The sequence below is a fragment of the Callithrix jacchus genome, chromosome 4, assembly GCF_049354715.1.
Source record: "Callithrix jacchus isolate 240 chromosome 4, calJac240_pri, whole genome shotgun sequence".
NCBI lineage: Eukaryota > Metazoa > Chordata > Mammalia > Primates > Cebidae > Callithrix > Callithrix jacchus.
In genome coordinates, this window is record NC_133505.1 from 78,557,602 (window position 1) to 78,577,408 (window position 19,807).

Genomic DNA, 19,807 nt, shown 5'->3' on the forward strand with positions numbered 1-19,807 from the left:
TTTGCCTACCTCTGCCTCCCACAGTGCTGGGATTATAGGCGTGAGCCACCACACCCCACCTTCTCCAATTTTTTTGTGGTAAAATATATATACTACAAAATGTACCATTTTAACCATTTTTCAGTGTACATTTCAGTGCTATTAAGTATATTCAGTGTTGTGCACCCATACCACCATCTCCCAAACTTTTTCATCATCCAAAATTAAAATTCTGTACCCATTAAACACAAAGTCCCCATTACCTGAAGAATAACCCTCCATTTTACTGTAAGGTAGATCTATCTGGGGACAAAACCTCAATGTATAGATTTCAGCTGTTTCTTTCATTTTCTGGCCTAAGTTTAATTCCTATATTCCTCCTCAGTTCTTACTTTCAGTTCTCCAATTTCTGCAATTTCTGAGACTTTGCAGGGCAAATTAATTCACTCTCATTGATATCTTCTCTTCAGATAGCAATACTTAAGTTATAGTTATCTCCCCTCTGCTAGGTGAGTTTCCATTCTTCCAACCACTTTCTATCTTTCAAAAATATGTTGAAATTTCTTATCTTTTGACTAGTTCTTTTCTATTACTTGTCCTTTTGGTTTTATACTGTTTTTATTTCCTTATTTAATTTTCTTTGAGTTTTAGAAGGGAGAAGAAATGTGAGGTTGTATACCATATTTATCCTGAAGTCTAAATTTTTTCAATTAATTGAGACTAACTTTTTAGTGTTGATATGATTTTAGGTATATGTGAATTCATGATAACACATTGTATTCGCTCTCCTAGATTGCTTAGATTCTTGAAATTGATAACATATAGCCTTCTTACTCATTTAGAATTCTTAGTCTGGGATAGAGGAAATGAGAGATATTTCTCAGAGGTTACACATTTTCAGCTGTAAGTTGAATAAGTTCTAGCGATCTAATGTACAGTATAGTAACTGTAGTTAATAATATTGTACTACATACTTGAAACTTGTTAAGGGGGTAGATCTAAGTATTCTCACCACACACAACATGTAACTGTGAGGTGATGGTTATGTTAGTTTGAGTATGGGTTATCATCACAGAAGATATACTTGTATCAAAATAGCATGATGCTAACTTTAAGTATATTTAGTATTTTTTTTAATGTCTGTTATATGTCAATAATGCTTGAAAGAAACAAAAAAAATTAGAAAAGATTCTTAAGTTTCTTTTTTTTTTTTTTTTTGAGACAGAGTTTTGCTCTTGTTACCCAGGCTGGAGTGCAATGGCACGATCTCGGCTCACCGCAACCTCCATCTCCTGGGTTCAAGCAATTCTCCTGCCTCAGCCTCCCAAGTAGCTGGGACTACAAGCGTGCACCACCAGGCCCAGCTAATTTTTGAATTTTTAGTAGAGACGAGGTTTCACCTTGTTGACCAGGATGGTCTCGATCTCTTGATCTCGTGATCCACTCACCTTGGCCTCCCAAAGTGCTGGGATTATAGGCGTAAGCCACCGCGACCGGCCTGATTCTCAAGTTTCTAAAGACTGATAGTTTTCCTGTAGTTCTAATGTAAAATAGTCACATTCTATTTCGATCCATGGTAACAATTTAAAAATGACTTCATTTTTTTTTTCTGTTATTTAGTGGATGGAAGCACAGTATATTCAGAGAGTGTGATTCTGACTACCGGGACATTTCTGAGAGGCATGATTGTAATTGGATTGGAGATGCATCCAGCAGGACGTTTAGGGGATCAGCCTTCTATAGGATTGGCTCAGACGCTGGAGAAGTTAGGGTTTGTGGTGGGAAGGTTGAAGACTGGGACTCCACCCCGAATTGCCAAAGATTCCATTAATTTCAGTATTCTAAACAAGCAGACGCCAGACAATCCATCCTTACCATTCAGCTTTATGAATGAGACAGTATGGATTAAGGTAAGATATGTTATGAAGACCTGGCTCACAGCTCATATTGGCTAGTCACAGCAGGAGGTACTGTAACTTTATTTTTTTGGCAGCCGTTCACTTTATAGGACTATTGCTTATAGTGCGAAGAAGTGTTCATTTTTTTCTTGTCCTTTTTTTTTTTTTAAATAGGATCTCACCTTGTCACCTAGGCTGGAGTGCAGTGGTGCAATTTTGGCTCACTGCAATCTCTGCCACCTGGGTTCAAGCAGTTCTCCCACTTCAGCCTCCCAAGTAGCAGGGATTACAGGCATCCGCTATTATGCCCAGCTAATTTTTGTATGTTTGTAGAGACCAGGTTTCACCATGTTGGCCAGGCTGGTTTTGAACTCCTGACTTCAGGTGATCTGCCCCATTTGGCTTCCCAAATTGCTAGTACTGGGATTATATAGACATAAGCCACTGCACCCAGCCTTTTTTTTTTTTTTTGAGACAGAGTTTCACTCTTGTTGCCCAGGCTGGAGTGCAAAGGCTCAATCTTGGCTCACTGTAACCTCTGCCTCCTGGGTTCAAGTGATTCTCCTGTGTCAACCTCCTGAATAGCTGGTTGCCTGCCACCACACTGGCTAATTTTTGTATTTTTAGTAGAGACAAGGTTTTACAGCCGGGCATGGTGGCTCACGCCTGTAACCCTAGCACTTTGGGAGGCCGAGGTGGGTGGATCACCTGAGGTCAGGAGTTCAAAACCAGCCTGGCCATCATGGTGAAACGCTATCTTTATTTAAAAAAAAAAAAAAAAAAAAAAGACGGGGTTTTGCCATGTTGGCCAGGCTAGTCTCAAACTCCTGATCTCATATTATCTGCCTGCTTCAGCCTCCCAAAGTGCTAGCATTACAGGTGTGAACCACCGCCCCCGGCAAATTGTAAATTTCATTACTTTTATAACTTTACATATTTTGTAAATTAAGCTTTTAGTTTTTAAAATGTATTCATTCACTATTATTTTTAATAGAGACAAGGTCTCCCCATATTGCACAGGCTGGCTCAAACTCCTGGGCTCAAGCCATTGCCTACCTCGGCCTCTCAAAGTGTTGGGATTACAGGCATGAGCCTCCACACCCAATCAAATTAAGCTTTTTTTTTTTTTTTTGAGATGGAAATTAACTCTAGTTACCCAGCTGTAGTGCAATGGCACGATCTTGGCTCACTGCAACCTCTGCCTCCTGTGTTCAAGCAATTCTCCTGCCTCAGCCTCCTGAGTAGCTGGGATTATAGGTGCCCACTGCTACGCCCTGCTAATATGTTTTTGTATTTTTAGTAGAGATGGGGTTTCACGATGTTGGTCAGGATAGTCTCAAACTGTTGACCTCAGGTGATCCACCTGCCTCGGCCTCCCAAAGTGCTAGTATTACAGGCATGAGCCGCTACGCCTGGCCAAAAAATTTTTTAACCACTAAAAAGAGGCCGGGTGCAGTGACTCATGCCTGTAATTCCAGCACTTGGGGAGGCTAAGGCAGGCAGATCGCTTGAGGTCAGGATCTCAAGACCAGCCAGGCCAATATGGTGAAACCCCACCTCTATTAAAAATACAAAAATTAGCCAGGCGTGGTGGCAAGCTCCTATATTCCCAGTTACTCAGGAAGCTGAGACAGGAGAATTGCTTGAACCTGGGATGGGGAGGTTGCAGTGAGCTGAGATCGTGCTACTGCACTCCAGCCTGAGCAACAGAGCGAGACTCTGTCTCAAAAATAAATAAATAAATAAAAACAACTGGTTAGATTTAGAGGTTTGCTTAAATTTAACTTCATCTTTTGAGATGTTTATTTTTGGCAAGAATACTTCATAAGTAATACTAGGCATTATGCACAAGTTTAGTGTCTGTTGAATTAAGTACGTATCATGTGGAATTTATACGGATAAGAAAGAAACTAGTACAGAAGCAAATCAGTATTGTATCTGTTTACTGTTTTTTAGCCAGAAGATCAGCTGCCATGTTACTTGACTCACACCAACCCTAGAGTGGATGAGATTGTTCTTAAGAACCTTCACCTTAATAGTCATGTTAAGGAAACAATAAGAGGACCCCGGTAAGGACAAAATATCAGTGCTCAATTACTTTAAGGAATAATGTCAATCCTCTTTTGTTCATTTCAAATTTGTTTCAATGTTCTATTCTAGATATTGTCCCTCCATTGAGTCAAAAGTTTTACGTTTTCCAAACCGTCAACATCAGGTTTGGTTGGAACCTGAAGGAATGGATTCTGACCTTATCTACCCACAGGGGTTATCTATGACACTACCAGCTGAGTTACAAGAGAAAATGATCACATGCATCAGAGGCTTGGAGAAAGCTAAAGTGATTCAGCCAGGTAAAGAGGATCACAGCTACCCTTCAGTGTAAACTCAGCATCGTTTTAATGGTCACTAAGGAGGCCTTAGCTACAGTCATTGTTGCTTAGAGTCTCAGAAGATGAAGCCCAACACCTGTACATTTTAAATACTCTGTTTTTAAAGGGCGTTTAAGGGTAATGTTTGCTTCTCTACCTTGAGCAAACCCAAGTCTGTGTTTACTTACTTAATGCCTTTATTCTTTGGTCAGGCTATGGTGTTCAGTATGATTACTTAGATCCCCGTCAGATCACTCCTTCTCTGGAGACTCATTTAGTTCAACGGCTCTTCTTTGCTGGACAGATCAATGGTACCACTGGTTATGAGGAAGCTGCAGCTCAAGTAAGAAGTTGTTAAGATATTACTGTAAACCAAAAGGGACTATTTAACTGGTATTTCTCCTTTTAATGTATATTCTGTTAACTATATAGATCTTAGATACAACTCATACTAATAGAAGACAATTTCTATTTTGAGGTATTTGGAGATGGCTTTTGTAGATAATAGGATTTTTTTCTTTTTTCTTTTTTTTAGACACAGTGTCACTCTGTCACCAGGCTAGAGTGTAGTGGTGTATCTTCTGAGTTCAAGTGATCTGCCTGCCTCAGCCTCCCAAGTAGCTGGGACTCCAGGCATGCGCCACCACACCCAGCTAGTTTTTGTATTTTTAGTGGAGATGGGGTTTCACTGTGTTGGCCAGGCTGGTCTCAAACTTCTGACCTCAGGTGATCTACCTGCTTTGACTTCCCAAAGTGCTGGGATTACAGGTGTGAACCACTGTGACTGGCCGATAATAGGATTATCAAAACACTTATGGCTTTATTACACTTTTCTGAGCTCCTGTGATATGGTATTTTGATTAGATTTATTGAATTGCTTCTAAAGTTTAAATTTTATTTTAATGTACTTTATTAGAAATTGTTATTATTTCTTGTAAGTCAGAAATTATTTTATTTTTTATTGTTTATTTCTTTTGAGACAGGATTTCCTTCTTGTTGCTCCAGCTGGAGTGTAATGGCATGATCTAGGCTCACCGAAACCTTCACCTCCTGGGTTCAAGCAATTCTCCTGCTTCAACCTTCCCGAGTAGCTGGGATTACAGGCATGTGCCACCATGCCCAGCTTATTTTGCATTTTTAGTAGAGATGACGTTTCTCCATGTTGGTCAGGCTGGTCTCGAACTGCTGACCTCAGTGATTCACCCTCCTTGGCCTCCCAAAGTGCGGGAATTATAGGTGCTCAGCCTATTTTATTTTTATTTGTAAGGGGGAAAAGACTAGATAATTTTCACAGGTGGGTTTTTAAAAAGGATTAACTGGCCAGGCATGGTGGCTCACACCTGTAATCCCCGCACTCTGGGAGACTGAGGAGAGAGGATTGCTTGAGCCAGGAGTTCGACACCAACCTGAGCAATGTAGTAAGACCCCATTTCTACAATGATGAAAAAAAGTAAAAATTAGCCGGGTGTGGTGGTATGTGCCTATAGTTCCAGCTACTTGGGAGAATGAATTGGGAGGACTGCTTAAACTCAGGAAGCCAAGGCTGCAGTGAGCCAGGATTATGCCACTGCACTCCAGCTTTGGTGACAGAGGAAGAACCTGTCACCAGAGGAAGAAAAAAAAAAAAAGATTAGTCTCCCAGAAGATTAGATAGGTATCTCTGAAAACAATGAATCATAGCCTGCTAAAGTGATATATTACCCATATTCTATTTCTGAATATGAATCACATTATCTACCTCTATTATATCCCTTAGATACAATACTTGCTTTCTTCTTGTGCCATGCCATTGTTTCTAGGTAGTGTTCTGAATAGGATAGTCCTTTGTTTAGTTCATAATGGCCTTTTAAACATTTCAGTGCTCTTGTAGGGTGTGATAGCTGGAATCAACGCCAGTCTTCGGGTCAATCGCAAGCCTCCCTTTGTGGTTAGCCGAACAGAAGGTTATATAGGAGTCTTGATTGATGACCTCACCACTCTGGGCACCAGTGAACCATACCGCATGTTTACCAGCCGAGTAGAGTTCCGTTTGTCACTGCGCCCCGATAATGCTGACAGCCGTCTCACACTGCGAGGTATCTCTTCCCTGAGTCCTGCAATCCAGCCAGTCATGGTGGCTCACACCAATAATCTGAGCACTTTGGGAGACCAAGGCAAGAGGATCACTTGAGGCCAGGAGTTCAAGACCAGCCAGGACAGCATAGTGAGACCCTGTCTGTACAAAAACATTTGTTTTAAAAACCACACTTCTCATTATATTCTCTTTTTCCCTTCCCTAGGATATAAAGAAGCTGGCTGTGTGTCCCAACAGCGATATGAAAGAGCTTGTTGGATGAAGTCTTCTTTAGAAGAAGGCATTTCTGTGTTGAAATCTATTGAGTTTTCAAGCTCTAAGTGGAAAAACTTAATCCCAGAGGCTTCTATAAGTACTAGTAGAAGTCTGCCTGTCAGGTATACATTTTTAATACAGGCCTTTCTCACCTTTTATAGAAAAATAAGATAATTTCAGAAACATTACCTATATATATGTTCCTACCCACATTTTAAATGAATGTAGCTTGTTTTTAGCTTCTTTTCAAAATCCTTTAGCTGTTTTCTCAGTATTAAAAAATACAGCTGGGCATGTGGCTCACACCTCTGATCCCAGCACTTTGGGAGGCCAAGGCAGGTGGATCACTTGAGGTCAGGAATTTGAGACCAGCCTGGCTAACATGGCAAAAGCCCGTCTCTACTAAAAATACAAAAATTAACCAGGCTTTGGACATTCAGATTCTTGATGTGGCAGTAAGAAAAGGGGGAAAAGAAATTAGCCAGGCATGGTGGTACATGCCTGTAATCCCAGCTACTCAGGAGGCTGAGTCAGGAGAATCACTGGAACTTGGGGCAGAAGCTGCAATGAGCTTAGATTTCGCTACTGCACTCCAGCCTGGGCGACAAAATAAGATCCGGTCTCAAAAAAAATTATATATATGTATATATTTGGGAGGCTAAGGCGGTCAGATCACTAGAGGTCAGGAGTTCGAGACCCGCCTGGCCAATGTGTCGTAACCTTATCTCTTCTAAAAATACAAAAATTAGCTTGGCGTGGTAGCACGCACCCGTAATCCCAGCTACTTGGGAGGCTGAGGCAGGAGAATCACTTGAACCTGGGAGGCAGAGGTTGCGGTGAGCCAAGATTGCTCTATTGCACTCCAGCCTGGATGACAGAGTACAACTCTGTCTCAATGAAAATAAAATATTACATATATATATATACACATACATACACACACGTACACACACACACACACACACATATATATATGAGATTCGAAGTTATTTTTATTTTTTATATGGTTTTTCTGTGGCTCCCATTGAGTTCTTTTGGCTTTCATAAGATTTAGAAGGCTCAAACCAAGAAAAATAGTTATCTGCTTTCTTTTCTAGGCTTGGAACAGTGTGGAATAATGTTATCTTGTCCATGAGCTATAACAAGGAAACTCCTTTGATAAACAAAGCAGAGTGTTATAAATTCTTTGGACTTACATGAAGAATCCTTTGCTACATTTTAGGGTTTTTTGTCCTTTTTTGTCCATCGTTCTAGTTATATGGCATCTGAGTCTAAAAGACATTAATATAGAGCATTTTTGCGCGAGAGATATGTTCCTAAGGATCTTACATAATTCGAAATCTATATATTTTACCCTTGATTTTTCCTATTTGAAAAACTTTAATTAGAATGAGAGAAGATCCCCAGAATGCATAAATCTGCAATAGTTGTAGCTTAGAGGTACATTATGCACATTATGGTAGCATTGATCATGAAGCTGTGTCTCCAGTATATTTTCCTCCTTTTCCTTATGATTTTTTCTTGCGGGGGTGGGGGACTTAAAGATATAACCATTTTAATTCTGTTCTTCATTATCTCTAATCTTTCCAAGTGTTCCTTCCTTAATTGCAGTCTGGCATAGGTCCTTGTTTGGATTTCACTTCATCAAAGTGTTTTATCTTTTTTAACTTCTGTTCCTGAGTTTTCAGGGTTTTTTTTTTTTTGAAGTGGGGTCTCACTCTGTCACCCAGACTGGAGTGCAGTGACACAATCTCAGCTCACTGCAACCTCTGCCTCCCAGGTTGATGTGATTCTCCTGCCTCAGCCTCCCAAGAAGCTGGGATTACAGGCATGCGCCCAGCTAATTTTGTATTTTTGGTAGAGACAGGGTTTCTCCATGTTGGTCAGCCTGGTCTTGAACTCCTGACCTCAGATGATCTACCTGCCTCGGCCTCCCAAAGTGCTGGCATGAGTACAGGTGTGAGCCACCAAACCTGGGCAATTTTTGTATTTTTAGTAGAGATGGGTTTCACCATGTTGGCCAGGCTGGTCTCGAACTCTGACCTAAAGTGATCCACCCACCTGGACCTCCCAAAGTGCTGGGATTACAGGCATGAGCCACTGTGCCTGGCCCAAGCTTTTATTTTCATAAGCGTTTCCCAAAGCACTTAGCACCACTGTTATAGTATATGAAACAATTTTTTTTTTTGAGACAGAGTCTCGCTCTGTCACCTAGGCTGGAGCACAGTGACGCGATCTTGGCTCAGTGCAACTTCTGCCTCCTGGGTTCAAGTGATTCTTCTGCCTCCGCCTCCCTAGTAGCTGGGACTACAGGCTCCTGCCACCATGCCCAGCTAATTGAAACAGATTTTTAATAACAGTAACAGCAGGTTTTGAAGAATTTGCATATTTGTTATCCAGATCAGGGGATTTCATTCATAGAAATGACAGCCTCATTTACAAATAAAGATGATGGATATCTTTGTCCATTCAGACTGCTATAACAAAACACCTTAGACTGGATACTTTATAAACAACAGTAATTTATTGCTAACAGTTTTGGAGGCTGTGAAGTCCAAGATCAGGGCACCAACAGATTAGGTATCTGGTGAGAACTTGCTTTTTACTTCCAAGATGGAGCCTTTTTGCTGTGCTCTCACATAGCAAAAGGGCAAAAAGCTCTCCAACCCTCTTTTATAGGGGTACTAATCCCACTTATGAGTGCCAGAACCCTCATGACCTAATCACCTCCAATGAAGGGGCCACCTCTAAATACTATCATATTGAGTATTAGATTCCAACATATGAATTTAACCATGGGGACACCACCAACACTCAGACTATAGCAGTGGATATATTTGTTTACCAGCTAAGTGGCATCAGGAAATTGTTGTAGTGAAGCGGTTTATAATTGACTCATTTCTCCAGCTGTTTATTGATTTAAATTTAGGAGGGTTCACATTATTTCAAAAGTTGGACAAAGAATTTATAACACAGGCTAGGCATAGTGCCTCATACCTGTAATCCTAGCCTTTTAGGAGGCTGAGGTGGGCAGATTACTTGAGGCCAGAAGTCAAGACCAGCTTGGCCAACATGGCAAAACCCTGTTTCTACTAAAAATACAAAAATTAGCCAAGTGTGATGGAGCACACCTGTAATCTCAGCTACTCAGGAGGCTGAGGTAGGAGAATCGCTTAAACCTGGAAGACAGAAGTTGCAGTGAGCTAAAATCACACCACTGCACTCCAGCCTGGGTGACACAGCGAGACTCTGTTTCAAAAAAAAAGAATTTATAACACTATGCTTTCTTTTATAACAGATATTATACTAATTCATATAATAGGAACTTGCACTGAATATAACTAATATGTATTGAGGAATACTGAGAATGTGGAAAGTGATCATTTTCGACAGTCTCAGATGCTAACTGATGAATAAAAAGATGAACAAAGAAAACAGTTGTGTTTTTACCATACTAATCCCATGTTTGTTTAGATGGATTTTTTAAAAAGGTAATTTGGCCAGATTTCTTTTTAATTCAGGCATATTTCCCTTCAGGAAGAATCAGTCTACATATTTGATTTGAGAATATTTGCAGTCTACCACTTAGCCTTTCTTTTTTTTGAGATGGAGTCTCGCTTTGTCGCCCAGGCTGGAGTGCAGTGGCATGATCTCAGCTCACTGCAACCTCCGCCTGCTAGGTTTAGCGATTCTCCTGCCTCAGCCTTCCTCAGCTGGAACTATAGGCGCATGCCACCATGCCTGGTTAAATTTTTGTATTTTCAGTGGAGGCAGGGTTTCACCATACTGGCCAGGCTAATCCCAAACTTCTGACATCGTGATCTGCCCGCCTCAGCCTCCCAAAGTGCTGCCGGGCCCCCACCACTTAGCCTTTCTTAATGAACTCACTTGATCAATGCCCAGACATATAAAGCTAAAAAGATTTTACAATTTGGTTATAATACAGTTGCTGTATACAGGCCAGACCAACCAGTTAAACTTGACTCTGAACATGCATTTAACAGAAGAGATACAAAAATGCATGCCCATGTGCACCTGTGCATAACACATATACACATATTTCCTGTCAGGATTACAGGGAAATGTGTTAATGTGTTAGGTAGCTGGGAAATTCCCTCCTGGCTTTGTTGAAGTATGCTAATTTACCCATTCTTTGCCAGAGCTCTGTACTCTGAGGCTTAGGCTTGATTCAAAGCAGATCTTGAAGTCTGGAGTTGAAAATAGCTTAAAGCCTTGTAAACAAATTGTTTTAAAACTATCTCAAATTCTGGGGCTCAAGGGATCTTCCTATCTCCACCTTCCAACATGCTGGGATTACAGACATAATCCCCCCAAAAAAGAAGAACATAATTACCAGTTTAACTATTTGTAAGTTTAATTATATTCATATGGTTGTAAAATAGGTCTCCAGGACTTTTTTATCTTGTAAAACTGAAACATTATACCCATTAAACAATAACTCCCCCTTTCTCTCCTTCCCCCAGCCCCTGGCAACCTCATTTACTCTGTTCTTGTGGATTTGACTACTTTAGATAACTCAGAAGTAGAATCATATAGTATGTCTTTTTGTGACTGGCTTATTTCACTTAACATAATGTCCTCAAGGTGGGGCATGGTGGCTCACGCCTGGAATCCTAGCACTTTGGGAAGCTAAGGTAGGAGGATCCCTTGAGCCCAGGAGTTTGAGACAAGGTTGGGCAACATAGTGGGCCACTACCGCTACAGAAAAATCCAAAAATTAGCTGGCATGATGGTTCACACATGTTTTTCCAGCTATTTGAGAGGCTGAGATGGGAGGATCCCTTGAGCCCAGGAGGTTGAGGCTACAATGAGCTGTGTTTGTGCCACTGTCCTCCAGCTGGGTTGACAGAGTAAGACCCATTCTCAATAATCACAATAATAATAAATGTCCTCAAGTTTCATATGCCTTGTAACAAGAAACAGGATTTCCTTCCTTTTTAAGGTTGAATTTTGTATGCATATACCACGCTGAGTTTATCCATTCATCTGCTGATGGACACTTGAGTTGCTTTCACCTTATTGTAAATGTAAATATTAATGTACATGTTAGTGCAGCTGTGATCATGAGTATACAAAGATATCTTTAAGACCCTGCTTTCAATTTTTTTTGAGACGGTCTCACTCTGTCATTCAGGTTGGAGTGCCCCATCTCTGCTTACTGCAGCCTTCACCCCTAGCTTCAAATGATTCTTATGCCTTAGCCTCCCAAGTAGCTGGGATTACAGATGCCTGCCACCACGCTTGGCTAATTTTTGTATTTTCAGTAAAGACAGCGTTTTGCTATGTTGGCTAGACTGGTCTCAAACTCCTGACCACCTACCTCGGCCTCCCAAAGTGCTGGGATTACAGGCATAACCCACCACACCTGGCCCCTGCTTTCTTTTGTGTGGGGGGTGGGGTTTGTTTTGTTTTGTTTTGTTTTGAGACAGAGTTTGGCTCTTGTTGCCCAGGCTGGAGTGCAATGGTGCAATCTTGGCTTATTGAAACCACTGCCTCCCAAGTTCAAGCAATTTTTCTGCCTCAGCCTCCCAGGTAGCTGGGATTACAGGTGCCTTCCACCATGCCCAGCTAATTTTGTATTTTTAGTGGAGATGGGGTTTTTCCATCTTGATCAGCCTGGTCTGGAATTCCCAATCTCAGATGACCTCCTGACTCGGCCTCCCAAAGTGCTGAGATTACAGGTATTAGCCACCCACTGCCCCCAGCTGGCCCCTGCTTTCAATTTTTTGACTGTATACCCAGAAGTGGAATTGCAACATTTATGTAGTTGTAGTTCTTGGTGGAGTTTTTTTTTTTTTAAGAGACAGGGCCTTGCTATGTTGCCTAGGCTGGAGTGCAGTAGCTTTTCACAAGCAGGTATCCCACTATTGATCGGCACAGGAGTTTGGCTGACCTGGGCTTGTTTATTCCTGCTTAGGCAACCTGGTAGTCCACCGCTCCTGGGAGGTCACCATATTGATGCTGAATTCAGTGTGGACTCCCAATGGTTATAGTGCACTACAGCCCAGAACTCCTAGGCTCAAGCAGTCCTCTCACCTCAGCCTCCCAAGTAGCTGGGACTATAGGCTCATGCGACCCTCTCTGGCAGTAGTTTTAGTTTTAATTTATTGAGGAACTGTTTTCCATCTTGATTGCATCATTTTACAATCCCTTCAATGGTTCACAAGATTTCCCATTTCTCCACATACTCACCAACAGTTGTCATCTTCTGTTTTTTGATAGTAGCCATCCTAATGGGTATGAGGTGATAAGCTCATTGTGGTTTTGATTTTATTTCTCTGATGATTAGTGGATGCTGATCACCTTTTCATGTGCTAGTTAGCTATTTTTATATCATTGGAGAAATATCTATTCATCCTCTGTCATTTTTTTAATCAGTTGTGTTTTTGTTTTTTTTTCTTATAGAGACAGGGTCTCACTCTGTCACTGAGGGTGGAGTTGCTGTGGCACAATCATAGCTTACTGCAGCCTTGAGCTCCTGGACTCAGGTGATCCTCCCACCTCAGCCTCCCAAGTAGCTAGGTCCACAGGTGTGCACCACCCTATCCAGCTAGATTTTTATTTCTTATAAATACAGGATCTTGCTGTGTTGCCAAGGTTGGCCTTGAACTCATGGTCTCGAACTCGTGGTCTCAATTAACCCTCCTACCTCAGCCTCCCAAAGCACTAGGATTACAGATGTAGTCACCATGCCTTGCGAGATTTTTTTATTATTGAATTGTAGCTCTTTATATATTCTGTATATTAACCCCATTTCAGATATATGATATGCAAATATTTTCTGCCATTCTGTGGATTGTGTTTCCACTCTTTTGTTTGTGTCCTTTGATGTACATTTTTTAAAAATTTGAGGCCAGGCGTGGTGTCTCACACTTGTAGTCCCAGCACATTGGGAGGCCGAGGCGGGTGGGGTGAGGAGTTCACAATCAGCCTGACCAACATGGGGAAACCCAATCTTTAAGAAAAAAAAAAATAGGATATAGGCCAGGCACAATTGTACCTGTAATTCCAGCACTTTGGGAGGCTGAGGCAAGCAGATCACCTGACGTCAGGAGTTCAAGACCAGCCTGGCCAACGTGGCAAAACCCCATCTCTACTAAAAATACAAAAAAAATTAGCTGCACATGGTGCCACATGCCTGTAGTCCCAGCTACTGGGGAGATTGAGGCACAAGAATCACTTGAACTCAGGAGATGGAGGTTGCAGCGAACAGAGATTATGCCACTGCACTGCAGCCTGGGTGACAGAGCAAGACTCCATCTCAAAAAAAAAAAAAATGCTTTGGACTTTATATTGAAAAATTAAAAAAACAAAAGAAACTAAATTGATGTAGTTCCATTTGTCTACTTTTGCTTTTGTTCCTTGTGCTTTTGGTGTCAGCCAAGAAATCACTGGCAAAACCAATGTCATGAAGCTTTTCCTGTATGTTTTCTTCTAGGAGTTTTATAACTCAGGGCCTTTCCTTAGGTCTTTAATCCATATCATGTTGATTTTTGTATATGACATAAGGTAAGGATCCAATATCCTTCTTTTGCTATTTGGATATCCAGCTTTCTCAACATTATTTGTTGAAGTGACTGTTCTTTTCGCATTCAGTGGTTTGGGTATGCTTGTCAGAATAATTTGATTATATAGTGAGGGTTTATTTCTGGATTTTCTATTCCATTGGTCTGTAAATCTGTCTTTATGCCAGTACCATGCTGTTTTGATTACTGTAGTTTGTATTATGCTTGAAATCAGGAAACGTAAGGCCTCTAACCGTGTTCTTTTTTCAAAATTGTTTTGACTATTTGGTGTCTCTTGTGATTACATATGAATTTTAGGATGAAATTTTCTATTTCTGCAAAAAAAAATGGCAAAAACCTTTTAAATGAATTACAACAACAAAAAAAGGCATATGTAAATGAAGGAAGTAATAATTAATAGCAACAAGTGATCTAGCTAGGTCCATTTTAGGAGAAGGTCTGGGTCAATCTGGGGGTGGGAGGTTTGTGAAATCAAGAGGGGAGACCTCAGATTGGTATAAAAGGGATTAAACTGGTCATAGGAGCATCAGCACTTATGAAGACTAAACATAGCTAACGTTTTGCTCATTAGTTTGATTTCAACAAATGCTAATGAATTAAGTTATTGGAAATCTCACTTGATCTATGTGAGATAATACTTAGTCATGTTTCTTTTTTGGCCTAGGTAAGTTGCCTGGGAATTTTAGTAATTGTCCCCACTATCTGCATACATTGGTCTCCTTTCCCAAGGAGAGGTAAGGCACTAGCTCTGGAGGCTTTAGCCCATCCAGAGTGGGTAGTAGAAGTAGAACCCAGAAGTGACTATCAAAAATTTCCATGTGGCAAAAATTGACATGGAGATTATACCAAATTAGGAAAAAAAAAATCAGACCGAATATTTATGAACCAGCCAGGCACAGTAGCTCACTCATACAATCCTAGCACTTTGGGAGGATGAGGTAGGTAGATCACCTGGGCAACATGACAAACCCTGTCTCTATTTAAAAAAAAAAGAAGAAAAATACTTATGAACCCCAGTATCATTTTTATCAGTTTGTTTTGCAGAGACTTAAAGCATGCTCATAATGTCCTCTTGTTCTTCCTTAGGGAATTCTGTAGAAGAAAGCAGGAGATCACTGTCATGATTCCCAGCATGCAAAAGGATGACTAATTCACAGGACTGTAGGACTTAACATGGCTTAGATGTAAAGTACTTTCCAATGCTTAGGGAATTCAGTGAAGCCCTTGTTATGAGATGATATTCTATATGAAAGGAAAGACAAATGGATTACAGCCATGCCACCCTTACCAGCAATTCTCCTGATAAGGAGTTGTGGACAGTCAAATAATATGTCTTATTGAGGTCCTACTGTTTAGCAGATGCTGCTGCATTTGCCCACCATACTTAGAGAGAATCTTTTGATATTTATTCTGAGATTTGATATTATTTCAAAGAATCTTGTTCTTGATCTGCCTTATATGACATGGATCCTTATGTTAATAAAACTTTTGTATATTTGCAGAGCTCTCGATGTTCTGAAGTATGAGGAAGTTGACGTGGATTCATTAGCCAAGGCTGTTCCAGAGCCCTTGAAGAAGTATACTAAATGTAGAGAGCTAGCTGAAAGACTGAAAATAGAAGGTAGAAATAATTTTTGACTTAACATGCCTTTATAATGTGTGCAAATTATGAATAGACAACAGATCCATTATTACTGTTGGACCAGCATAGTGTTAGCTTCTGTGCTCTTCAAAAGCGTAGTCCTCAGCTAACAGTGTTGCAATACCTGTACACTTGTTAGAAATACAGAATCTTGGGCCAGGCAGGGTGGCTCACGAGCCTGTAATCCCAGCACTTTGGGAGGCCGAGGCAGGTGTATCATGAGGTCAGGAGTTCAAGACCAGCCTGGTCAAGATGGTGAAACCCCTTCTGTACTAAAAATACAAAAATTAGCCGGGCAAGGTGACAGGAGCCTGAATCCCAACTACTCAGGAGGCTGAGGCAGGAGAATTGCTTGAACCCCAGAGGCGGAGGTTGCAGTGAGCTGAGATCATGTCACTGCACAAAATACATATATACATATGTATTGTGTGTGTGTGTGTGTGTGTATGTATATGTGTATGTGTATGACAGAGTTTCACTCTTGTTGCCCAAGCTGGAATGCAGTGGTGCAATCTTGGCTCACTGTAACCCACACCTCCCAGGTTCAAGCAATTCTCCTGCCTCAGCCTCCCAACTAACTGGGATTACAGGCGCCCACCACCACACCCAGGAAATTTTTGTATTTTTAGTATAGACATGTACTAAAAATTTCATCATGTTGGCCAGACTGCTCTCAAACTCCTGACCTCACCTCACCTCAGGTGATGCACCCACCTCGGTCTTCCAAAGTGCTGGGATTATAGGTGTGAGCCACTGTACCCGAGTACCTGAGATTACAGGTGTGTGCTACCATGCCCAGCTAATTTTTTTGTACTTTTAGAAGAAATGGGGTTTCACCACATTGGCCAGGCTGGTCTTGAACTTCTGACCTCAAGTGATCCACCCACCTTAGCCTCCCAAAGTGCTGGGATTACAGGCGTAATCCACCATGCCCAGCATATATATATATATATATATATATTGACCCTGAACTTTGTTTTTTACTCTCCCCACCTAATATTCTAATAATGAGAAACATAATACTATCTTTGGCTTTGACAGTATACTGAAGTACTCTACCTTTGACAAATACTTTTTATCAAATATTCTTGGTCACTTTATAGACCACCAAAGCTGCAGGTTTGTTTGATAGTTGCTCTGCATTTTTTAAGTTTTTCATAATGAAAACTTTTATTGTGAAAATACTGAAGCTGGGCATGGAGTCTCACCCCTTTAATCCCAGCCCTTTGGGAGGCTGAGGCGGGTGGATCACCTGAGGTCAGGAGTTCAAGACTAACCTGGCCACCATGGTGAAAACCCATCTCTACTAAAAATACAAAAAAATTAGCTGAGTGTGGTGGCAGGCACCTGTAATTCCAGCTACTTGGGAGGCTGAGACAGGAGAATTGCTTGAACCCGGGAGGCGGAGGTTGCAGTGAGCGGAGATTGTGCCACAGTTACTCCAGCCTGAGTGACAAGAGTGAGACTCCATCTCAAAACAAAAAGAAAAAATACTGAGAATAATATTGGCTTCTGCATTTTGATAGAAGGTGTTTTTTTCGTGGGTAGAAAATGATGCAGTGAAAATGGCTGGGAACAGGATAACATGGTGAGAAGGGAAGAAAAAGTTGGATGATGATGTGCTGTTCAAACAGGAAAAGACTGCTCTTTGGGGACCAGCCAGAATGGTGATCATGCTGCATTCCTTTTAGCAGTGGCATTTTTTTTTTTTCTTGAGATGGAGTCTCACTTTGTTGCCTCGGCTGGAGTGCAGTGGTGCCATCTCAGCTCACTGCAACCTCCACCTCCCAGGTTCAAGTGATTCTCCTGCTTCACCTTCCTGAATAGCTGGGAGTACAAGCATGCTAATTTCTTTATTTTTAGTAGAGACAGGATTTCACCATGTTGGCCAGGATGGTCTCGCACTCCCGAGCTCAGGTGATCCACCCGCTTTGGCCTCCCAAAGTGCTGGGATTACAGGCGTGAGCCACTGCACCTGGCTTTTCTTTTTTCTTTTTTTTTTTTGAGACAGAGTCTTACTCTATTGCCCTGTTTCCCAGGCTGGAGTAGAGTGGTACAGTCTCCACTTAGTGCAACCACCACCTGCTGGGTTCAAGCAGTTCTTCTGCCTCAGCCTCCCGAATGTCTAGGACTACAGGTGCTCACCACCATGGCTAATTTTTGTGTGTTTGTTTTTTTTTTGAGACAGAGTTTCACTGTTGTTACCCAGGCTGGAGTGTGCAATGGCGCGATCTTGGCTCACTGCAACCTCCGCCTTCTGGGTTCAAGCAATTCTCCTGCCTCAGCCTCCCGAGTAGCTGGGACTACAGGTTCACACCACCATGCCCAGCTAATTTTTGTATTTTTAGTAGAGACAGCGTTTCACCATGTTGACCAGGATGGTCTTGATCTCTTGACCTCGTGATCCACCCACCTCGGCCTCCCAAAGTGCTGGGATTATAGGCGCGAGCCACCGCACCCGGCCTAATTTTTGTGTTTTTTAAGTAGAGATGGTGTTTCACCATGTTGGCCAAGCTGGTCTCAAACACCCGACCTCAGATGATCCGCCCGCCTTGGCCTCATAAAGTTGTGAGCCACTGTACCCAGCCAGCATTTTCTTTTAGTTCCACAAAGGTCTATCACCTTGCTATGCTTTGGCTGTGTGTGTAGGATGACCCAAATGCTGCCTACCATTCCACCACACACATTTACAAAAGTCTGGCAACAAAAGGAAACTCATCAGAAACTCTCGACTTTTTCTTCCAAATGATTAAACAGTAGTAATATATTAAGGTAGAAGAAGCACTGTTGACCTGTTATTTTGCCATCACAATTTCTCTATTGAGTAAAAATTATTTTATTAAATACTTAGGGCTGTTAGATCTGGGGAAGAGTGATTATATATTTTAAACTTGGTTTGCAGTTTTATTTTTTTAAGTAAATCATCAGGTTTTGATTAGGATAATCCAGAAAAATTATCATTAACTTGTTTATAGGAAGTCCTGACTTCAACCATGGAATAGCTTTAAAGACTTGAGCATATAAGGCCTGGCGTTGTAGCTCACGCCTATCATCCAAGCACTTTGGAGGCCAAGGCAGGCGGATAACCTGAGGTCGGGAGTTCAAGACCAGCCTGACCAACATGGTGAAACCCTGTCTTAAAAAAAAAAAAAGACTTGGGCATATATAAAGACCCTAATAACTATCCACAGCTTAAAAATATATATATACTGGGCCAGGTGTGGTGGCTCATGCCTGTAATCCCAGCACTTTGAGAGGCCAAGGCAGGTGAATTAAGAGGTCAGAAGATTGAGACCAGCCTGGCCAACACGGTGAAATTCTGTCTCTACTAAAAATACAAAAATAATTAACCAGGTATGGTGTCACACGCCTATAATCCCAGCTACTCAGGAGACTGAGGCAGGAGAATTGCTTGAGGCTGAGGCAGGAAAATTGCTTGAACCTGGGAGGCGGGGGTTACAGTGAGCAGAGATCGTGCCACTGCACTCTAGTGTGGGTGACAGAGTGAGACTCCCATCTCAAAACAACAGCAACAACAACTAGATTGAAATATAACACATATCAGTGGTTTTCAAGTTGCTACCTGGATTCCTTCACTAGACAACACATATCTTGAGGGCATAAATCAGTGTCAGATTCTTCTTTGTACTATCTTTCTTGTTTTGTTATATATGAATATATATAACATTATACCCTTATATACCTTTAGCTTATGCATTACCTCATATATTCCATGATGCCCTGAAGTCAGTTCATGAATCATAACATATTACAATTTGCTGTACTAATTTGTTATATTACAATATTATGTGAGCTCTTTACATGCATTATTTCATTTGATACTTAGAACTGCCCTGTGAAGGACAGATATTAGCATTGTTGTCCTAATTTTACAGATAAGTGGTAATTGCCCAAGATCACATGGTGAGTGGCAGAGCTGGGATTGGAACCTAACTTGTCTGATTGTAAAATCTGTGTACTTCACAACTATTCTTTGTTGCTGTAAAGACCCTCAGAAGTCATCTGGGCTAGCTCTTGCAATT

At 41.3% G+C, this 19,807-nt stretch overlaps 1 protein-coding gene across 3 annotated transcripts in view; it reads left to right on the forward strand.

Moving 5' to 3' along the window:
* Positions 1-19,807, forward strand: part of MTO1 (mitochondrial tRNA translation optimization 1) — a 36,407-nt gene that overhangs the window by 8,208 nt on the left and 8,392 nt on the right. For all 3 annotated transcript variants that reach the window (XM_035296128.3, XM_035296130.3, XM_035296129.3), the window contains 7 exons: positions 1,600-1,889; positions 3,834-3,946; positions 4,038-4,228; positions 4,459-4,589; positions 6,117-6,321; positions 6,526-6,697; positions 15,625-15,743. In XM_035296128.3, the coding sequence (XP_035152019.2) occupies positions 1,600-1,889; positions 3,834-3,946; positions 4,038-4,228; positions 4,459-4,589; positions 6,117-6,321; positions 6,526-6,697; positions 15,625-15,743 (1,221 nt within the window). The remainder of the gene's footprint in view (positions 1-1,599; positions 1,890-3,833; positions 3,947-4,037; positions 4,229-4,458; positions 4,590-6,116; positions 6,322-6,525; positions 6,698-15,624; positions 15,744-19,807) is intronic.